We start from the raw sequence: 21,313 nt of genomic DNA, 5'->3' as shown, positions 1-21,313 counted from the left end.
AATAAAAAGTGATAGAGTTGCAGCAGTTGTTGATATAGGAAAATGTTTTCCCAGAGAACAGTTAGAGGAATAAAGTGGGAGAGGATCGTGGTGACCTTTTGATGCTTTTGACGCCAGATGCTGGTGAAACGTCAGAAAGAAACTCTGCTAGAACATGGCCACATAGCCCGAAAAACCCACAAAAAATTTAGAAAAGTTAACTTTTTCCCACTGCAGAGTGCCCCAGGCAGCATGTCCATTAGCATTCTGGGAACTGTAAATTTAAAAAGTAATTTTTGTAAACTCAGTTGAATGTCCCAGAGTATCATATCCCTCAGGCTCTAAATTTTGTCTGCTTTGACTTGCCTTGATTTTGAGCAAGGGCTCACAAATTTTTGAAATAAGTAAAAGGCTACCTACCCCCTCCATCCCATATTTCAGAAGCAATATTCCCCTGACCCTTTTGAGACATGACACACCTTCCTTGGTTTTATAGCCTTTCTTTATATCTTCCACCCTACAGAAGAGGAGCAAGCTGCACTACCATGTTGCTGTTGTCATCAACTACCTTGGACACTGCATTTCTCTGGGGGCCTTGTTAGCGGCTTTTGTCCTCTTCATGCGACTGAGGTGAGCAAAGCAAAACCTACAACAAGCTTTCACAATTTAGCACCCTCCAGATGTCCACACTGGCTGGGGATGGTGGAAGCTATATTCCAGCACATATAGAATCATATAGCCTTAGAGTTGAAAGAGACCACAAGGACCATTTAGTCCAATGCCTTGGCATACACCCTTGAAAGATGTTTGTCCAACCTCTGTTTAAAGACCTCCAAAGATGAAGAGTCCACCATGCTCCAAGGGAATCTATCCCACTGTTGAACAGCTCTTAAAGAAAAAAAGTTATTTCTAGTGTTTAGGTGGAATCTCTTTTCTTGTAATTTGAATCCACTGGTTCATGTTCTAATCTCTGGCACAGCAGAAAACAAGCTCACTCTATCTTCTACATGACTTTTCTTCAGATATTTAAAGATGGCTATCATGTCACCTCTCAGTCTTCTCTACTCCAAGCTATGAAGGGCAGCAAGTTGAGGAAGGCTAAAAAGATGTAAAGTAATAATGTGGTGGTGGGGGTTGAGGCAGTGGTAGTTGGACTTTTGATCATCTGATGCTTCACCTGCTGTGTTGTATTATGAGTGTTTTTTTTCCTTCTTCTCTTCAGGAGTATTCGGTGCTTACGAAATATCATCCATTGGAATTTGATCACTGCCTTCATTCTGCGAAATGCCACATGGTTTGTGGTTCAGCTTACCATGAATCCAGAAGTACATGAAAGCAATGTGGTAAGTTTGCCTCAAATGTCTGATAATTGTGGTGTTTGTCGTTTGGCTTCTGTGTCTGCTGGATCTTGGAAAAACTGGAGGAGGGAGAGTAGACTCCTCTTCTGTTCACGGAGATCTCTAGAACCTGACTTCAAGAAATGCAAACCTAGAAAATCACCACAATTCCATACTGTAAAGCACTAAGGTAAGAGTAGTAACATGAGACTCTACAGACACTGTTGACTACAGTTCTATTAACCTTAGCCCATGGGGGTGGGTGATGAGAATTGTAGTGTAACAATGTAAGTGGCCTGACCCTGCCAGAAGGGATTTGGAGGTGATGGCGGTCATGAAGCATTTGGTGAGAGACTAGCAAACACTGGTTAGTGGCTCTAAGAATTCTTGGAGTGAAAACTCAAAGCGGATCCTATAAACTTGATGTCTGCCTGTTCCTGATCTAGCAGCTCATGCAAAGTTTGCAGCTTGCCTTTCATTGATTCTGTATGATCAAGGTTGGGATATTTAAGTTGAAGATGGAGTTTCTATCTCACCTTTTCAGAATATTTAAAAGTTAGAGGGTAAAACAGTAGAGAAGTCTTGCTCTTTGAAAAGATGGAAGGGTTGTATAGGTTCTGTTGTAGATACCATCTGATTGGGTGCTTCCTCACCAGAGTTTGGGGGAGAAGTATTTTCTTGAACCATGCTGGCTGGGGGATTCTAGGAACTGTGGTCCAAGAAAGAAAGTTTTCCAAGCACTGCTCCTAGCACCTTTCTTAATTTTCAATGTTGATTCTTCACACCATAGGCCTGGTGTCGCCTTGTCACAGCTGCCTACAATTATTTCCATGTCACCAATTTCTTCTGGATGTTTGGAGAGGGCTGTTACCTTCATACTGCAATCGTCCTTACCTATTCTACTGACAAGCTGCGGAAGTGGATGTTCATCTGCATTGGCTGGTGTGAGTAATAAGTGGGGGTGAGGGTGGAGGTGACATAGTCATGCAAGGGAACCCTAATGATTGGAAGCTTGGAAGGGTTACATTTTTTGACTGTTACTCCCCAAATCCCCCAACTAACATGGCCAACTTTTACAAGCTCTGCAAATGTCAAAGCTCAGGTAGTGAAAACAGGATCTGGACTCAACTAAAATAAACCAGAGAGCCACAAATTCATTAATCCACTCTGTGTATGCCAGAGACACCCTTGTTTTAATGACCATTTCATACTGTTCCAGGGTTGAGCCCTCATGCAGGGGGGAAAAGTTTATTGATCTCTGAACAAAGAGAACAGTACAACAATACAATCGTCCCTCCGTTTTCATTGGGGGATCCATTCCAGACACCCCCCCCCCCCAAGAAATGGAAACTCACCAATATTCAAGTCTTATTGGCTTGAATGGTGGCACGCACCCCATTTTGTCCCCCTCTGTTTACTGCCCGTGAATGGGTGAGGGACACGGATTCCAAGTCCGTGAAAACGGAGGGATCTATTTGATGTGTGTGGGAGAGGCCAATATCTGGCAGCAAAGTGGAGCCCAAATATCTTTTTTCCTTCCTTCTTGCAACCCTCTATTCTTAAGTTATTCATCAAGCGAACCACTGATATCTGTCTTTGTTTTCATTCACAGGCATTCCTTTCCCCATCATCATTGCTTGGGCCATTGGCAAACTCTACTATGACAATGAGAAGTAAGTCTAGCCTAGTTCTGTCCACCCTTTCTGCCTTCTAGAGAAGACTTCTGCTGCCTCTGGGTGGGAGCTATGGGGGAATTGGTAGTTTTGCCATATCAGTCAGGTTTTACTTGGAGTCTAAGCATGCCACCCAGTTTGCACCAACATTTGGGCCAGATGCCAAGCTTTCATTTTTTAAAAAATACATCTCTAGCCTTTGTAGAAGCTGAGATATGAGTCAAAATATCAAGGTACTCCTCTGTCAAATTGTTCTGCCAGAAACAAGTGCACTTGGGAATTTCAGGACTTAGGAAAGCAAGAGTGGCAGCACACAAAAATAAAGTGATGGGTGCATCACAAGGGCACAAGGTGAAGAAAGGGATAGAGTAGGAGGGTGAGTAAACCACTGGTGCAAGTAGCAGAGCACATGTGAACAGCAAGTGCAAGAAGCAAGCAAAGGATACACCATCAGGGTATAAGATGAGGCAAGGGAGAAGTAGAGCACAAGAAGGATGCAAGGGGTGCACTGCCAGAGTGCAAGGTGAAATGAGGGAGGGAGGAAATACAGTCAGCAGTGCCAAAGAAGCAAGGGAGGGGAGTGCCACAAGGGTGTAAACTGAGGTGAGAGAGGGAGTAGGAGAAACAAGTGAGCCGGCAGTGTGAGCAAGCACAATAAGAAAGGGATGGGCACACGGCTGGGGCTCAAGGTGAGACAAGATAGTAAGTAGGAGAGATGGGGGATAATGAGTGGTGGGAGTGGCAAGAAGCAAACATGGATTGCATTATGAGGACCTGATGTGAGGTAAGAAGGGACAGGAGAGTGAGCAGTACAAGTGGTGGAGTGCAAAAAGCAAGGGAGGGACGCTTTGCAAGGGCAGGAGGTGTGGCAATGGGGAAAAGGTAGGAGAGATGGGGAAGTGCATTGTATGATTGGCAAGTGCAAGAAGCAAGGGAGGGATGTGTTGCAAAGGTGCAAGGAAAGGGGAAGGAAAGAATAAGAGGGATGGGGAACAAAAGGTGTGCACAGTAAAATGCAGGAAACAAGGTAGGGATGCATTGGGAGTATGAGAAGAGAGGTGAGGTAGGTAGGTAGATAGGTAGTAGGAGGGAAAGAAAAGTGAATGGCATGAGTGGCAAGATGCAAGAAGAATGGGAGGGAAGGATGCATTGCTAAATGACAAGGTGAAGGAAGAGTATGTGGAGGAGAGAAAACATAGTGAGGTGAGGGAGGAAAAGAAAAAAGGGAAAGGTAGGCAAAAGGTATATGGCATAGTGGTTTGAGTGTTGGACTATGACTCTGGAGACCAGGGTTCAATTCCCAGCTTGGCCATGAAACTCACTGGGTGACCTTGGGTAAGTCACACCCTCTCAGCCTCAGAGGAAGGCAATGTCAAACCTCCTCTGAACAAATCTTGCAAAACAAAACAAAAAAACCATAATAGTTTTGCTTTAGATTTGCTATAAGTCAGAAATGACTTGAAGGCACCCAACAGACACAGAGGCAAAAGGTACAGCGGCAGGGCACAAGGAACAAGAGAGTGAGATGGTTGTCACAAGGTGAGGGAAGGATTTATTTTTTCAAGTATTTATTTATTTCGAGTATTTATACCTCACCCTTCAGCCAAAACAGCTCCCAGAGCAGCTTACAAATTCTTAATTCAACAATTCTCTCTGCTCAGATTTACAGTCTAAATAAGACACAAAACACAAGGAAAAAGAGATTATATCTGGGGAGGGTATTAAGTCCAATGAATGCTGGCTGCTGTTCTGTCCCTCAGAGGCCATATCAATAGCATTTAGTCTGGAGGGGAGGGCATTTGAAATTTCATCAGTTGTTGGAAAGGCATAATAGTGCTGTGCCTGGATGCTGTTCTCTTCCTCAGAGACCAGAGCAATGGGATGGAAGAGGATAGGGGATGCTGTGTTGTGTGTGAATGTGATAAAATGTGAATAAGACAAGAAATACTATTTACATCCATAATGTAAACTTTTCATAGTGGAGACAAAAGAACAGCTGCAAGTGTGAGGTTGTAGAAATGATTTATGTTGTGGAGAAGGACAAGGATAATGTTAAGGGAGAGGAACACATCTCACACATTGGACTGGCACTTATTTTGATTCCTCCCCCCTTAAATCAAGGAATATCTTTTAAAGTTTTCGAGGGGGGAGTTGTCTTATTCTTTTGAAGCAAAAACAACAGGATCTTGTATATACCATTATCTACCTAACAGTGTTTACCCTTAAAGACTAATATATTTGGCATAAGCTTTGTGAACTTAGGCTTGCCATATCCCGCCTGGGGGCGGGACTTTCCCGGTTTGGGGCGGGGCCACATGGTCCTGCCCCAGTTTGGCCCCTCCCCTGGGACCTCCCCCCCAGCAAGGCCCTGGAGGCAGCTCCAGCCCTCCCCATGGCTGTGTGCCATCCTCCCCGCCTCCCTGCCTGACTTAAGCCTAGAGAGCAGGTCTTAAAGACATCTGCCACTCAGAGCTGTTGCCAGCCCACTTGGTATATATACCCTGCAAAAGGCATTACTTTCAGGTTACAGTGAGCAAAGAAAAAAAGGCCATCAGTCGTTCCTGTTTCCCTGGGAGTCTAAATGCCTCATCTTTTAAATGTATAGCACTCAGTATTGTTGTAATTCTTTATCACAGGGTCGTTTTTGAGGCCCTAAACACCTTTCCTTGTAATATGCAAATTTCTCCCGAAGCTGACCAATGGGAAAGAAGCAATCAGCCCTCCCCTTGGGTTGGTTTTCAAGGGCTTGGAAGGAAGAGATTTTGCCTTGCAAGTTGCTGGTAAATAATAGAAGGCTTTGGGGTTGCAAAAGGCTGCAGAAATAGTTTGACCCCCCCTTAAACATCCATGGCTCAGTGCTATGGGATTCTGGGAATTGTAGTTTCTTGTGGCACCAGAGCTCTTTTGACAAAAGGAGACTGAATGGAGGTGTTGCCTGGCTGGGGGCAGAGCCTCTTGCCAGCAGTGAGAAGGCTGCGATGATGAGGAAAAGCAGGGGCTCCTCTGGTGGTCCTGGCCACTTCCCTTGGCTCCCTCCCTCCTCCTCCTCCTCCTCCTCCTCCTCCTCCTCTCAGAACTCATTCACACTCCCTGGCTTTTCTCTCCCCCCCCCCCCTCTGCACTTTGAGACCCCTTTAACTGCCAAAGCTCAATGCTCTGGAATTCTGGGGTCTGTGAGGCATTTGGCCTTCTCTGTCAGAGAGCTCTGGTGCCACAATAAACTACAATTCCCAGGATTCCATAGCACTGAGCCCTGGCAGTCCAAGCAGTGTGTTTTGGACACAGAGATCCTCCAAATGAATCCAGTCCCTAGCTTTTATATCTCTCACACACACTGCAGGAATAATAACCCACTTTGAGACTGCTTTAACTCAGTGCTAGGGAATCCTGGGAATGCGAGTGTTTGGGAGACATTGAGACTTCTCTGTCAGTCATGGCTCTGAGGCCACAATAGACTACAATTCCCAGGATTCTCCAGCACTGAGCAGTCTCAAACTGGACCATTTCCTCAGTGTGGATGCACCTGGGGAGGAATTCTGGGCACTGCAGTTCAACTAAGTTTGGAGGGTTATGGGACTCCCTGTCAGAGATAGCTCTGGGGCCACAATGTACTACAATTCCCAGCATTCCCCAGCACTAACCCAGGACAGTTAAGTCACTCTCAAACTGGATTATTTCCTCAGTGTGGATGCAGCTTTGGTGAGGAACTCTGGGCATTTCAGTCCAGCATTGTTTTCTTTCTGCAGTGTATTTTGGACCAGAGACAAGGTGACCAGGCATCCTCCTCCTTTTCCAGGACATGTCCTCTTCTGTCAAATTTCAAAATGTCCTCCATTTGGATCATGGCTAAGAAGCATGGATTTATAATTACATGGGTATTTTTAGCTTTTATTTTTGGCCATGTCCTACATTTTTTTTGCTTGGGTGCCCTACATTTTGGGGTGAGGGCATTGGTCACCTTGGTCAGAGAGCTTTCCAGGGGTTAACTGCCATTCTGCTGTGGTGCTGGAACAAACCACCTTTCCCAGAATTCCATAGCATTCAGGCAAGACAGTTAAAGTGGTCTCAAACCAGATTATTTCTCCAGTGTAGATGCAGCCCAAGCCTTTTGCCTCTCTTATGCCTGAGATTTCAAAGCCCAGCCTTGGCACCACAACAAACTACAAATCCCGGTATTCCATAGGATGGAGTGATGAGAGTGAAAGCAGTGTGGCAGCAGCCTAAGTGTGCTTAATGCAGTTCTTAAGATGGTGCACCTCTTGCCTACAGAGTCTCACAAGACTTTTTTGTTTAACAACTTGTACCCATTAACTCCATTTCATGTCTCCTTTATTTAGTGGGGAGGAATACAGACAAAACAAGTCAAAATCAAGGAAAACCAAAGTCTCTTGACCAAAGGGTTTGGTTGTGGAATAAGCCTCTGAAATATGCAAGAGGCAATGTTAAAATAAAGCCATGTTCAATGCCCAAATGTGCTGTTTGGAATGGGGAGAGGGGGGTGGCCAGAAAGGGAAGTACATTTCCGTGATCTGTCTACGAATAATGTCAAAATGTCCTCCATTTTGATCATGCCTAAGAAACATGGATTTATATTAACATTTCTAAAAAAGCCTCAATTTTTTTGCGTGTCCTCCATTTTTTAAAATGTGTCCTACATTTGAAAATGTTGTCCTGCATTTGTCCTACATTTGTCCCGGTTTGGAGGTCCTCACTTATGGCAACCCTATGTGAACTGCATCCCACTGCATCAGATGCATGGAGTGTTACCTCACTTGGCAGATCTTTATATAAATGAGTGGGAGGCTGTAATTAGTGAGGTGAGAGGAAATAGAAATGGGGGAAAATACAAACATTTATCATTACCTTAAATGTCATTAGCAAACAATTGGGTGGGAGGGCAGACATCCCAGCATGGAGAAGATGTTTAGTATGTACACACTGATGAAAAGTTAAATAGTTCAAAGTCGGTAGACTGTTTCCGATTATAACAAAATATTTATGTTGTATCACGGAAGGAAATCAGATCACGTCATTTGCTTTCAGTTATTGTTGTTTTTTCTTATTTTCTTCTGTATCTTGCCTTGAGAATTAGATGGCAGCCACTCAGGGGCCTGCTATAGTCTTTTCATGGATCTATAGCTTTTTGCCATCAGTTAAAAATTGATGCCTTCTCCCCCATGATGATCAGATGAGAACACCATTGGATGTATTTGTGCTTGGCAAAATGATATTACTCTGGTTGTTTTTTTATTTGTACTGCACTGTAAACTGGAATGTGCATGTCCATTTTCTCGCTCCCTGTTTATCCCCATAGCAATCCTGTAAGGATTTTTGGGAGGTAGTGATGATGGTGGTGATGGTTGCAGGGTTTTCCCCTCTTTTTAATTTTTGGGAATAACTACATTTATTTATTTATTTATTTATTTATTATTTAAATACTTTTAATATTTTTAAGACTTTATTTTTACATTCAAAAGTGATCTTATGTCCAAAACACACTGCAGAAATAATCCAGTTTAAGATGGCTATAATTGCCCTGGCTCAGTGCTAGGGAATCCTAGGAATTGTAGTTTATTGTGACACCAGAGCTCTCTGACAGAGAAGGCTAAATAGCTCACAAAACTACAATTCCCAGAATTGCCTAGCATTGAGCCAGGGCAGTTAAAGCCGTCTCAAACTGCAGTGTGTTTTGGGCCTCTGTTACATACAATAACGTTCCAGTATAACAAAAGCAGGAAAATAAAAACACAAAAGGAAGAAAAATAACCACATTTGTTGTACGTTTCTATAAAATCAGACCAAATGTCAAATATTAAGTCCATTTGTAAGTTTTGTCTGCATATCATTCTTTCAAATGTTGCATGTGTTGTTAGATCCTCTATAGCCATAGGTTTTATTCAATGATTGAGTAGAGAATTGAATTTGGGCCTTCCTGTTACAGATCCAGCACTTTACTGTATACTAGTTCTCTCAGATCAGCTGTAACTATGGATTTTATCACACGGGGAAAATCGAGGGCTTAAATGGCCGATTATCTCATGCAAAATGTGATATCGCATTTAAGCTTTTCAGACACATCACTATTAAAAAGGTAATAAAGATTTCAGGATTTCCCTGTGAATAATTTGTTGCTGTTTATAGCCTCTTTATTGCCTCTTTAATAGCGATGTTGTGTGGAAAATGTGATATCTCATTTTGCATGGGATAATCAGCTGTTTAAACCCCGATTTTGCCCTACTTCCCCCTGTGATAAAGTCCTATTAAAAATGGTATGAAGTTTGAAGCATAGTGGGAGGAAAAAATGCCACAATTAATGTGCCTAATTTGCATAATTAGAGTGCAAAACAGAGTGATTTGCATACTTATTCATTTGCATAATATGCCAATTAGATTCACGGATTTGAGGAAGTGGATTATAGCAGCTCTAGGCACTAGTGTCAGGGTAGAAGGAGGGTTGAGTTGAATAAGCTTGAAAACGCATATATGTTTTGCCTAAAGGGGCAAATAGAAGTTTCAGGAGTGACAGATGCCTTTTTCCTCTCCCCCAGCTAATTCTTCCCTGCCCTTCATCATTGTGTCCCCAACCTAATTCACTCCCTTGCAGCTACCTGTAACTTCTTTCCAAGAAATGAAAAGAGATAAGAGAGCCAACCGGTGGTGTTATTGAAAGTAATTAACAACCAGTTGCGTCTGGGTTTGTTTTTGTTTTGTTTTTGTTTTGCGGAGTGTTGTTTTGTTCCATTTTTGGTATTTTGCCAAAATGTGTACATGTTAAGGAAGACAAAGACTGAGAGCTGCAGGGCAGAGGCACCTGGAACTAGCATTGGCTTCTCTTGGAGCATCAAGTTGGAAGCACCTTAGTTCCAGCAACCGCAGCAGGAGTTCCTTGGCTCTCTCAAAAGTTGTTGCAGTCCAAAAGTTGCTGTAAGGTTGAGAGCATCCTCTCAAGCATTTTCTCATCTGCCTGCCTGCCCTTGGAGAGTGGCTGGGCCACGGATGGATGCCTTCCAGCTTTCTTCACAATTTTGGGGGAGCCAGGTGCATGCATGGCTCACTTCTGTATCTTCAGGGAGCAAGGAAGCAAGTCTGCTTATGTGTTTTTCAGTTTAGTAAGGCTGGGGAGGCTGGAGAAGAGGAAAGGAGTCATGGTTTCCATTGCAAGTTTGCAACCAACTACTTTTAAACAATGGCACATGACTCACATGACCTTCAATGAATCAGTCTCATGACCCTTGTAATAATTTATTATTGTTTACATTTCCCTTAAGCTGTAAAATATTTAGCATGCTTGCAAGTATTAAACTGTGTTTTTTTTAAAAAAAAATCTGTCCCAACAAGTGGATCAATGAATCTGCTAAAAATGACACCTGAGGGTATCAATATCTCTGCCTTGTTTGACCTTCAGGGTGAAGGGTGAGCCACTTTGAGTATGTTGCCAGGACCTTTGGTCCCTTTTGGGACTATAGATTCTGAAAATCCAAACAAATCTTCACAATTTATTGATGGAATAGAATTCAACAACTTTGGGGTGGGGGGGGGGATGTTATTTTACACACAAAACTGGGTGTTGGTAATGAAACACTGAAATGGGAGGCCCCATGCAGCTAAACAAGAGCTACTATTTAATGAGAGGGGCCTTCGGTGTTTTCCCTGAACCCTTGATCCTGTTTTCCCAGGGACTTGATAATGGAGGACTTAGCAGCCCCCTGACAAGTCTGCTCCATAGTCATTCATCACACAGGCAAACAGGATTGATTTCAGCCAGTGGTCATTTGCCTTAATTGTCAGCTGTAGCTTTTCATGTTCATGCTAAGTCCTGGTTGAGGTTATGGGTAAAACTAACCTACCCTCTTGTTCAGGGTTTTACAAACAGCTTTGAAAGCTGCTCCTCAGGTTAAAGGGTTTTCTTTCACTTCAAAAGATTATCCCCCTCCTGCCTTTCATAGCAATTATAATCATGTGAAGCCATGAGTGGGGTGAGTAATCAGGAGTCTAGAGGCTTGGGGCTGAATGTGACTGTGGACTTTATTGCACAGTTTAAAAACCCGAATTACCACTGCAAAATTCAATTCGAATTCGGGATACATCTGGATTTTATCGCACACACCAGCTGGGTGTATCCCGGGTAACATCCAGCTAGAATCCAAGTTCAGCCAGCCGATTTGCTTTGGAAAGAGACCTGCTGAACTTGAATTCTAGCTGGATGCTACCCGGGATGCATCCACCTGGTGGCGTCGGCAGAAAAAACGCATGTGATAAAATCCGGATGTATCCTGAATTCAAACTGAATTTGTCAGTGGTAATTCAGATTTCTAAACTGTGCAATAATCTCCTGAATTTACACATTAATAATATTTAAATATTATTACCATTATCATTATCTTCATTTCTTTTTTCTTCAATACCCTTTCTAAAAATTACTTACAGGAATCTTACATATTACAAACTAATAAAAATAGAAATAAAATCAACACACAAGATGCAAGGTGAAGTGAGGAGGCCTTGGAGAGTGAGTGGCATAAATGATGGAATGCAAGAAACAAGGGAAAGACAGATAGTGAAGATGCGAGGTAAGGCCAGAGAGGGTGTAGGAAGGGAGTAGTGGTGCAAGTAGCAAAGTGTAGCAGGAGAAGACAGCATTGCAGGAGTGAGGTGAAGGATGGAGTAGAAGGAAAGGGAGACTGAGCTGTATGAGTTGCAGAGTGTACGATACAAGAGAGGGGTGCTTTGCAAGGGTGCAAGACAAGCTGAAGGAGTAGGAGGGAAGCAGGGTGATCAGAAGTCCTCCTTTTCAAGGATATCAATCTTTCCACATGGATTCAGGATTGGAACTCACATTCCACATATACTCAGGGTGGTCGTGGTGGGAACTGATATCTCAGTTCTCCCCCTACTTATAATGTCTTATGTTTCAGCCTGGGAGGAATTGCAAAATGTCCTCTGTTTTGAGTCATAAAACATGTCCTTGTGTCACTCAATGCCTCTAGCCTAACAGATTTATTACTGCCCCAGCTGCTGCAAAGGATTGTGGAGAAGACTGTTGCTGACCATGTGATGGTTTTGTTTGGTTTTTTTCCTGATGGAGATGTGGAAAAGACAGGAGGATCTGGGTTGTTGAAGCAGATCAGTGGCAGAGGGGGGGGGGTGTGCTATTTGAGCTGAGGAAGAAGGGCAGTGAGTGGTAGAGTGCAAGAAGAAACACATCTGTGTTGAGAGGTAGTTGTGGCTCTGATCAAGCAGAGATTTGAGCTCATGTCTCCTCATTCTAAATCCAGCACTTTAAACATTACTCTTTACTGGTTTTTTCAGATCAATGATAACTGTAGAAAACAGAGTGATGAAAGTAGAAACATGGGGGGGGGGGGGAAGCAATAATTAATGTGCCAAATCTGCATAATCGGAATAATTTAAATAATTATTTGAATAACATTTTAAATAAATACCTGGATTTAAAGAAGCAGAATACGATAGGTTTAACTTGTTTACCACTCCCATGGTTCAGTCCCAGCACAATTCTCCCTCACCTCAAGCAGCACTTGATTCTGAATGGGGACCTGCCACAAATACCAGCCAGAATTCAATATCATACTCGGGAACCATAATTTATCCATATTCAGGATCTTTATGTTGTCATGATTGTGACAATCTTGGCATGAGCATAAATGCTTTCCCCAAAGTGACTTAACTGAGCACAAACTACACAGAGAGGTTTGTTCTGCTGGTGTTTGGGATGGGGGTGGGTGACATTTCCACCCCTTTCCTAAAGGTTCTGATTCTGATCAATTGCATCACTATGGAGTGCGGGGGTGCAGACTGCATTGGGTGACACCTGAGAGGTGGGGTAACCTGGCTTCCTCCTGCTGTGGGAGACAAGGCAGCAGAGAAGAAGGGTGGAACATATGTGTGCATCTGCCCTCCTTAATGCCTTGGCTGGCTTGCGCCACCTAGCCAAGGCATGGGGAAGAAAGGGGGAGCATGTGCACACCTGCCCACATCTTCCTCAGTGCTTTGGCTGGCTCATGGCCAGTTTCTGCAAGTGGCTGGCACCCCACCCAGAACTTGCACTCGGTGACACCAAGACTAGGAACATCATAGATTCTGACAGCCACAGCCTCAATTGCTGAAGAGAGGAGGGTGGAAATGTCATCTACCTGCATCCTGATTAGCAGCACAACGGACCTCGTTCTCTCAATGTAGCCAATGCATGGTAAAGTAAGTTTGATAGAGTCAGGCCAAGAGACAGTACTTAATTGCATAACTAAGCAGGCGATGTAGAGCTCCAACCACCAGCTTTAGGGTTGGTGGAAAGTTTCATTGGTTTGTTAAAGGAAGAAGCATGATTGGTCTCTCACTCACTGGCATGCCTGCTGTTCTTTTCTTTAATAATGAGACAGATGGAGCATATTGTGCATTTTTTGTGCTATCCCTTTTAGCTTTTAATTTCTAATAGGAGAAAACCTTGTCAACAAGGTGTTCGGAGGTGGTAGTTCCTCACCTTTGGCTCCAACTGAACTTAAGGCACAAGTTTTCTTCATCTCTTTATTTCTTAATATTGCAGGTGCTGGTTTGGAAAGCGTGCAGGAATTTACACAGACTACATCTACCAAGGTCCTATGATACTGGTACTATTGGTAAGAGTGGGATTTACCTCTTGCCCATCTTCAAAGTTTGGGAGGGGAGCATTGGGGAGTGTTTAGCTGGGTGTCCCATGGATCATCAGAGTTGAAGCAACAGAACATGAGAACAGCTACAGCAGCGAATATTTCCTCTTGCACTCAGCTAGGAAAAGCACAGGGATCCCTTCTTTCTCTGCATCTGGTTACTCTGAATGCAACCTCATTTAATTTCATCCTCTTGCAAAATGGTGGAAAGCTAGGGCTTACCTTCAAGGGAGCTCTGCTTTGTTAATGCAAGCTCACTTGTTGTTTGGTTGACAACAATGGTTTGTGTACAGTCAAACGTGACATGACATAAGAGATTTATTAAGTGTTTCCCCTTATGGCTTTGTTTTATTTTTTACTTTTGTGTTGCTTCAGGAAGGAAACACACTTGACTGATATTGGTGGGGGGAGGATATGCTTAACCTTTTTCTTGCAGGCATAGGTGGCTCATGGGCTGAGTAAAAGGATGCCTCCTGTGATTTTGGCGTGAGGTCCCTTTCTCTGTCCACATGATGCAACTACTTGCAGGCTATTTGTCCAGTAAAATTCCCCATTTGCTTTCTCACTTTTGATCCTGGGAAGGAGAAAAGAAGATATTGGGTCCAAGTATGTTTTCTAATGGCCCACAAAAAAGTGTTATGCTGCATCTCCTCCACCAGAGTCAGCGTGTTTGGTTTGAATATTGGGCTACAGTTCTGGAACCCAGCTTGGCCATAGAAACCCACTGGGTGACCTTGAGCAAGTCACACTCTCTCACCCTCAGAGGATGCCAATAGCAAACACCCTCTGAAGAAACTTGCCAAGAAAATCCCATGATATGTTTGCCTTAGCAGCGCCATAAGTTGAAAACAACTAGAAGGCAAACCACCACCACACCACCACTTCCTCCTGTCAAATTCAGCTGAATGAAATTAACTTTAAAAAAAAGCCTTCCACACCATGTTTAGTTTGGAGCAAATGAGGACACTATCCCTCCAGGATCCTGGATCCTCTCCCAATCATCATCATCATCATCATCATCATCATCTCCTCCTCCTCGTCCTCCTCCTCCCCATCCTCCTGTAGCTGAAGGGGTCACCTTTGATTTGAAGTAGTTATTATATTACTAAAAGGGAGCCAAGTATGTCAGACTCTTCTGACGGCACTGTTCTTGGCATGATTAGATTAGTTCCTGGAAAGTATTTTTTTGTTTTGTTTTATTTTAATTCCCAGAAAGTATTTATTTTTTAATTTTTATTTAAATATATTATCTTTCCACAAAATTTATACCAAGTTCGGGGCAGCTAGCAAAAATAAAATGCAGAATAATGATGAAAACCTAATTATGATCATTATAATTGAAAGATAAAAACAAAACCAATTAAAATGCATCATCAGTTCACACCAGTCAGCTTAAAAGCCAAATGTCTGTCTGAATATTAATATATCTCTACCTGCCAGTGAAAGGTTAGCAGAAAGAGCTAGTCCCACCATTTCATGATTAGGTTTTTATCCATTTCCATTTTCATGAGACACTCAGTCTCAAAAATACAGATTTAAAATGTATCATCGTAGTCAGAGGAATGAGGATTTGTGCCTTTTTTGCTTAGTTTTGAAACCTGTAGTATGAATCTGTTTTCACAAGCTGAATTGCAGATGAACACTCCATCAAGTACAAGGCTAGAATAGTGAATTGCTTTATATACCAAGGTGTTTAATTATCAATGTCTTTTTCCATGCTAGGTAAACTTGTTGTTTAACATGATGCTAAGACATTGGCTACTGCCATGCTGCAGAAATAATGCAGTTTGACACCCCTACAAATTCCAGGATTCCATAGGATGAAGGCATAACAGTTAAAGTGGTGTCAAACTGCATTAACTTTGCATTGATTCTGCAGTGTGGCAGTAGCCTAGGTCTTAACATAATGCTAAACTATAAGTCCCAAGATTACATATTGAGCCATAGCAGCTAAAGCAGTGTCAAACTGCATTAATTTTGCAGTGTAGATGCAGCCCTAGTTTAGCATTATGTACATAAGTAGGAAGCCTATACAAAGTTCCAGCACTCAATTGTATTCCAAAACATCTGGAAAAACAAAGATTCCCAGTTTTTCATCTCAGTAGAAGTATGAATCCTCTCAGTTGTTTTGATCCTCTCTTGGTAGGTAGTTCGATTTAAAATGGGAGCTGGTAATATATGAGATATGAGTGCCTTTCTCCCTATGTTATCTTTTTAGTGAAACACACACACACTTAGGTGGACATGCCTTTAATACATTCTGTTCTCAGGCTTTCTTCTGCAATTAGAACTCTTAATTGAGAATGTAATAAAGGCACTAATGGTTGTTGATTGCTTTGTTTCTTGGGTGAAACATATAATAAAGTGGAATGAAGTTTACATTCAATGCTGCATTGATCTTTGATCCAATGCATGCTTGGAAAAGCCAGCATGACCATTGAAAGACTACTGGTCCAAAAATAACTTTTCTAGGATCTGTTATCAATGGGTTAATAAAATAAAATTCAATAACATTTTAAAAGAAGATTCAAAACTTCTGCAGGGATCTGGGGGTAATTTATAGCTCAGTAATATCATGGGGAAATCCAGTCGGTAACAGTGAGAGCTTTTCCTCCTTGAAAACCTGCAAAATCATTTATTATTTTTTGCTTTAAGCCATCTTGTCAGGACTGGAAAAAAAATATTGCCTCTCTTTTTTAGGACAGCGATAGCACTGTCACCTCATGTCTGCAAACCTTTAAAGCTTTAATGTATTCTTACCTTAGCCCATAGGCCTTAACTTGAGGTTTAGACAACTACAAAATCCTGGAAATGAAATGTCATTGATTTAATTTATCAAGTAAACCATCAGTCACATTAACTTTAATGAACTGCAGTAACAAGAAGTAATTCAGACTTTGAAGGGGGGCAGTCAGAAAATGACCATGTATCCTCTTAAGTGATTTAAAGCCATTTTGAAGAGAACAGTTTGCTTAGGTGTAAAAAAATGTTGTAGGTTCCTGCATAACCTCCAATTGTCCCCATTTGTCAGAGAAATTCCTGATTGATCCTCTGCTGTCTCTCTTTTTAGTTGCTTTTAAAATGTTCCAGTTCCTTGCTTTGTCTCCCACTTTACCTTTTATCCTCAGCTTACTTTCATTGGTGTAAACTGAATTCAAATTTCAAAAGTAGTTTGTACTTAATTAAATCAGCAGGAGGAAGAGGAAAGGAAGGGGTGGAATCTTGTCCTTCCCTGTAAGTTCAGGCAAAAGAAAACTGTTGCATCCTCTTCTAGGTTATCTGTTCTTCCTCATTAATAACTTTGCCATCTTGTCCACACTTGGATGTTGCTTGTCCACATGTGTCCCAGTTGGATGGTATGTTCCTACTGATTAAACATGTAGAAAACATTCTGAGCCATGTTTCAAAAACATCATATCAGAATATATCAACAGCTAGAGAATTGGAATAAAATACAAAGAGCAAGCATGATAAACATAGTTTGGAGCACATCATAACCTACTGCATGTTTTTATAAGAATCCTATATAAAGTTGCTACTCAACCAGTCGATCAATCGATCCAGTACTGTATCATTAAATAAACTGCTGAGTTCAATCTACTATCAGACTCCATTCATGAAATCTAACAGGTTTTTAAAACCTCTGCTTGAATTGCCTGCCACAAAAGTAGGATATAGTAATTCATTTCTCATCCTTGCACATAGTGGACAGTCCAAAGTATAAGAAGAAATAGGGGCTTCATTGTGGAAATTATCTGGGGGAGACATGGAAATTATCTGAGAGCTTTAATTTTGCACCTATTTGTTATAAAATGTGGATGTCCCTACCCAGCCCTCAACTCCTGGTCCTATTCCCTGATAGCACAGTTTCTAATTTAATCCTTTAGAAAGCAAGATTACATTTCAATAAAAGTGTTCTTCCTGAGACCAAACCACAGATTGCCATATTTGAGAGATTACCTCCATCTAGTGGCAGACAATGTCAAGTGTTGTTGGGTGCCTTCAAGTCATTTCAGACTTGTGGCAGTCCTATGGCAAACCTATCACTGGGTTTTCTTGGCACGATTTGTTCAGAGGGGGGTTGCCTTTGCCTTTCTCTGAGGCTGAGAGTGTGTGACTTGCCCAAGTGATCAAATGGGGATTCAAAACTCGATCTCAAAAATAGCAGTCCAATACTCAAACCACTACACCATGCAGGAGAATGAGTTGGCAAAGAAAATAAAGTAGTCAAAAAAGGTTATTTCTGTGGGCACTCTGGCATGGGCATCCTGATGTAGGGATGCCAGATCAGGACTATCCCAGCTGGCCCTAAAATTTCAGGGCTAAAGCCTGAAACCTGAGGAACATGCCTTGTGATGTCATTAAGGATGCTACCTTCAGCAAAGGAAAGTACAGTCAACGCTCCATGTCCACAGATTCTTTCTCCATGGATTCAGGCTTCCATGGCTTGAAAATGTTCAAAAAATACTATGTATACTCAAGTATAAGTCTAGAAATTTAGTTTAGAAAATTGACCCAAAAGACCTGAATCGACTTACCCATGGCCAAGAAACTAACCCTTGGTGAAAGGCAAGGATGTGATATGTCCTGGAAGCACTGACCGCTCTCTACTCTCTCAACCACCCAGCATTTAGTGTGAGAACAAACAGTTATGCCTGCTGGAATTTTGTGTGTTTTTGGCATTGTTTTCCTTTGCTTCATCCTTTAGATCCTTTTTTACATGCTCCCTTGACTTATCCATGGGTCATATCAAAATCCATAATTTTGGCCCCAAAACCTGCCCTTGATTTATACATGATATTGACTTATAATATACTTATATACAATATATAAATACCCCAAAGCAGACCTTGATTTTGTCATTTTATATTAGGCACATCATTTCACTGTGTCATTGTATTTAATAAGACTCGAGCATCTGCGGATTTTGGTATCCACAGGGGGTCCTGGAATCAAACCACAGCAGATACCAAAGGCCCACGGTATATATATGGGCACACTTTTCAGGATTGTACCCTTATCCTGACATTCCTTTGCATGAATTTCATGCTATCTTGATTGATCATAATTTTGTAGCTTGCTAATTTCCAATGTTTTATATGTGATCTGAACATTGGCTTGTAGACTGCTTTAAATGGAAAGGCAGGTTATAAATGTTTAAATAAACAATGAAAATAGTTCATGTGAGGAGTTGTGGTCACTTTAAATTGTAAGCAGTGGTGTCCTCGTCCAGCTCTGGTCATGCTGACTGGGGGATTCTGGGAGTTGTAGTCCAAACAGTAACCTTTTCAGGCTCTGGGTTGTTTTGCAGTTGTGGTGCAGTTGTAGTCCAGTTATTCCACCAGTTTAATCTGATTTCTGTATCTGTTCCAGATCAACTTTATATTTTTATTCAATATTGTCAGAATCCTCATGACAAAGCTTCGGGCCTCCACCACTTCAGAGACCATTCAATACAGGTAACTATCAACTTAAGATGGAAGAGACTGATGGGAGGGCTTGGTGTTTGGGTGTTTTTGACAGCCTATGTGGCCTTCAGAGGGCCTTAGGCAGAAAACTGGCCCCTGCTGTTAGTGTCAGAAAGATGACAATTCACCACCTTCTTCTACTTCCTTCTGTTGCATGGGAAGCGCCAACCTAGCTCCTTGCAAAGGGGTCATGGCTATGATTATCTGAATTTGGGCTAGATTGTAACCCCCTTGTGACCTTCCTCCAGGAAAGCTGTGAAGGCCACACTTGTGCTCCTGCCTTTACTGGGCATTACCTACATGCTTTTCTTCGTCAACCCGGGAGAAGATGAAATATCGCGGATTGTCTTCATTTACTTCAATTCTCTCTTGGAATCCTTCCAGGTATGGAAATGTGTGATTTTGGTATGTGTCAGTGGCATCACTAGGGTTGGTGTCACCCGGTGTGGTTAACTCATGGTGTCACCCTCCCCATTGAACTCCTCCCATACCACACTTTACAGAATCCTTAGTAATGTTTTTTGTACTAATTTACTTATAAATTGTAATTCCCATATATCACTGAATTGAGCATCTGTGGATGGCCCCACCCTGTTGTTCCCAATGGTAGTGCATGCATGCAGCTGCGCCAATGCAGCTACACTCACATCACACACCGTTGGGAACAACGGGACGCTACTATATTCCTTTCCTTCTGACTGTCTCAATTTAGCAGGGACATTCTACTTTTCCAGCTGCTTTTAAAATGTTCCAGTTTCTCTTCTCCTCTCATGTTCCTCCTTCATGCATAGCTTATTTCAAATGCTGCAAACTGAGTTCAAAGTGCAAAAGTAAATTGTACTCAGTTAACTCAGTGAGAGATAGAGGACAGGAGGGAGCAGAATTTTTCCCTTCACTATAGACTTAGGCAAAATCAAATTGCTACAGTCTCTCCTTGGTTTTGCTTTTCTTCTCATAAACAACTTTTATGATTTTGACCATACTCTCATGTTGCATGGCCACATTTTGTTCTGTGAAATGTTGGAGGATATAATATCAACACTTTCAAAAATTTCTGTACTGTATATTAGCTTGTAAACACAGAATGATATTGGAAGGAGCCTTCTGGTACCTTTAGTTTGGCTTCCTTATTCCCGGAAATCCATTATTAAAGTGGCTCCAAGCAATAGTTATCCAACCTCTGCTTGAAGACTTCTGCAAGAGCTTTCTCCCTCATGCAGCTAGTTTTATTGGCAAGACTTTTCTATTAATGTCTGACAAAAATCTACCCTCTCTGTAACATAAACTCAATAATCTACTGCAAACTTTCTCAACCTTTTATGCTGGCGGAACCCTTGAAATAATTTTTAGATCTCAGAGAAACCCTGAATTAAAATTATTATATCTATAGTGCAAAGAAAATCTTTCTTTTTCCAATTACGATCTCTCACAAAACCCCTAGCAACCTCTTGTGGTTCCTTCGGTTCCAGGGAGAAATCTTAATCTAGTAGGCAACAGAGGACAAATCTTGGTTCTAAGCAGGTATGAAGTTACTTTTAAAAACATAACTAGTTACTGTTCCAATGCTGAAAGTACTTTGCTGCTGTTACAGTGTTTCAAAGTAATTCATTACTTTCTTATTGAAAAGCAACTGAATTGATACTGTGGTACAAAACACAGCTGAAATATTACACCCCAAGCCCATGTAAGAAGTAACTAAAATAGTTATTCTTAACGTCACAAAATGAATGATATTCTCCCTTGTTACATTACAGTCATAATGTAAATTGGTTGTGTCTTGTTTATTGCAAAGAGTTGATTGCAAGTAATGAGTTATTTGTAATTAGCTACTTTCAAACTCCCCAAAAGGCCTCAAAGATCCAAGGCCTGCAGATCAAAGGCTCAGGCTCCAGCAATTGTCTTTAAAAAAAAAACCCAACAAATTCATCACTGGATGCAACCTGTAAGAAACATATGACAAAAAGGCTACCTCTGTTCTCCAGCCACCCACCCCACCCCACCCCACCCCACAAAATCTTTGGCTGATTTGATTCTTCTTGTTCTTCTACCAGGGCTTTTTCGTCTCTGTCTTCTACTGCTTCCTGAACAGTGAGGTGAGTTGGGGTTTGACTCCAGGTTCATTCAATGAAGATGACGTGGTAGAAGGTTCAGGACATCTGAAAGTGGGAACTTTTATCACTCAACAAAGTGTCAGA

At 41.9% G+C, this 21,313-nt stretch overlaps 1 protein-coding gene across 2 annotated transcripts in view; it reads left to right on the top strand.

Annotated features, from left to right (window-relative positions):
- Positions 1–21,313, top strand: part of LOC149309125 (corticotropin-releasing hormone receptor 1) — a 107,381-nt gene that overhangs the window by 84,199 nt on the left and 1,869 nt on the right. For both annotated transcript variants that reach the window (XM_089531168.1, XM_089531169.1), the window contains 8 exons: positions 503–609; positions 1,202–1,322; positions 2,107–2,260; positions 2,929–2,989; positions 13,548–13,620; positions 19,024–19,109; positions 19,367–19,502; positions 21,170–21,211. In XM_089531168.1, the coding sequence (XP_089387294.1) occupies positions 503–609; positions 1,202–1,322; positions 2,107–2,260; positions 2,929–2,989; positions 13,548–13,620; positions 19,024–19,109; positions 19,367–19,502; positions 21,170–21,211 (780 nt within the window). The remainder of the gene's footprint in view (positions 1–502; positions 610–1,201; positions 1,323–2,106; positions 2,261–2,928; positions 2,990–13,547; positions 13,621–19,023; positions 19,110–19,366; positions 19,503–21,169; positions 21,212–21,313) is intronic.

Source organism: Sceloporus occidentalis, unplaced genomic scaffold, assembly GCF_023333645.1.
Source record: "Sceloporus occidentalis isolate IW3139 unplaced genomic scaffold, rSceOcc1.0.p SCAF_7, whole genome shotgun sequence".
NCBI classification, from domain to species: Eukaryota; Metazoa; Chordata; class Lepidosauria; order Squamata; family Phrynosomatidae; genus Sceloporus; species Sceloporus occidentalis.
This window is presented reverse-complemented; position numbering and strand designations above follow the sequence as displayed.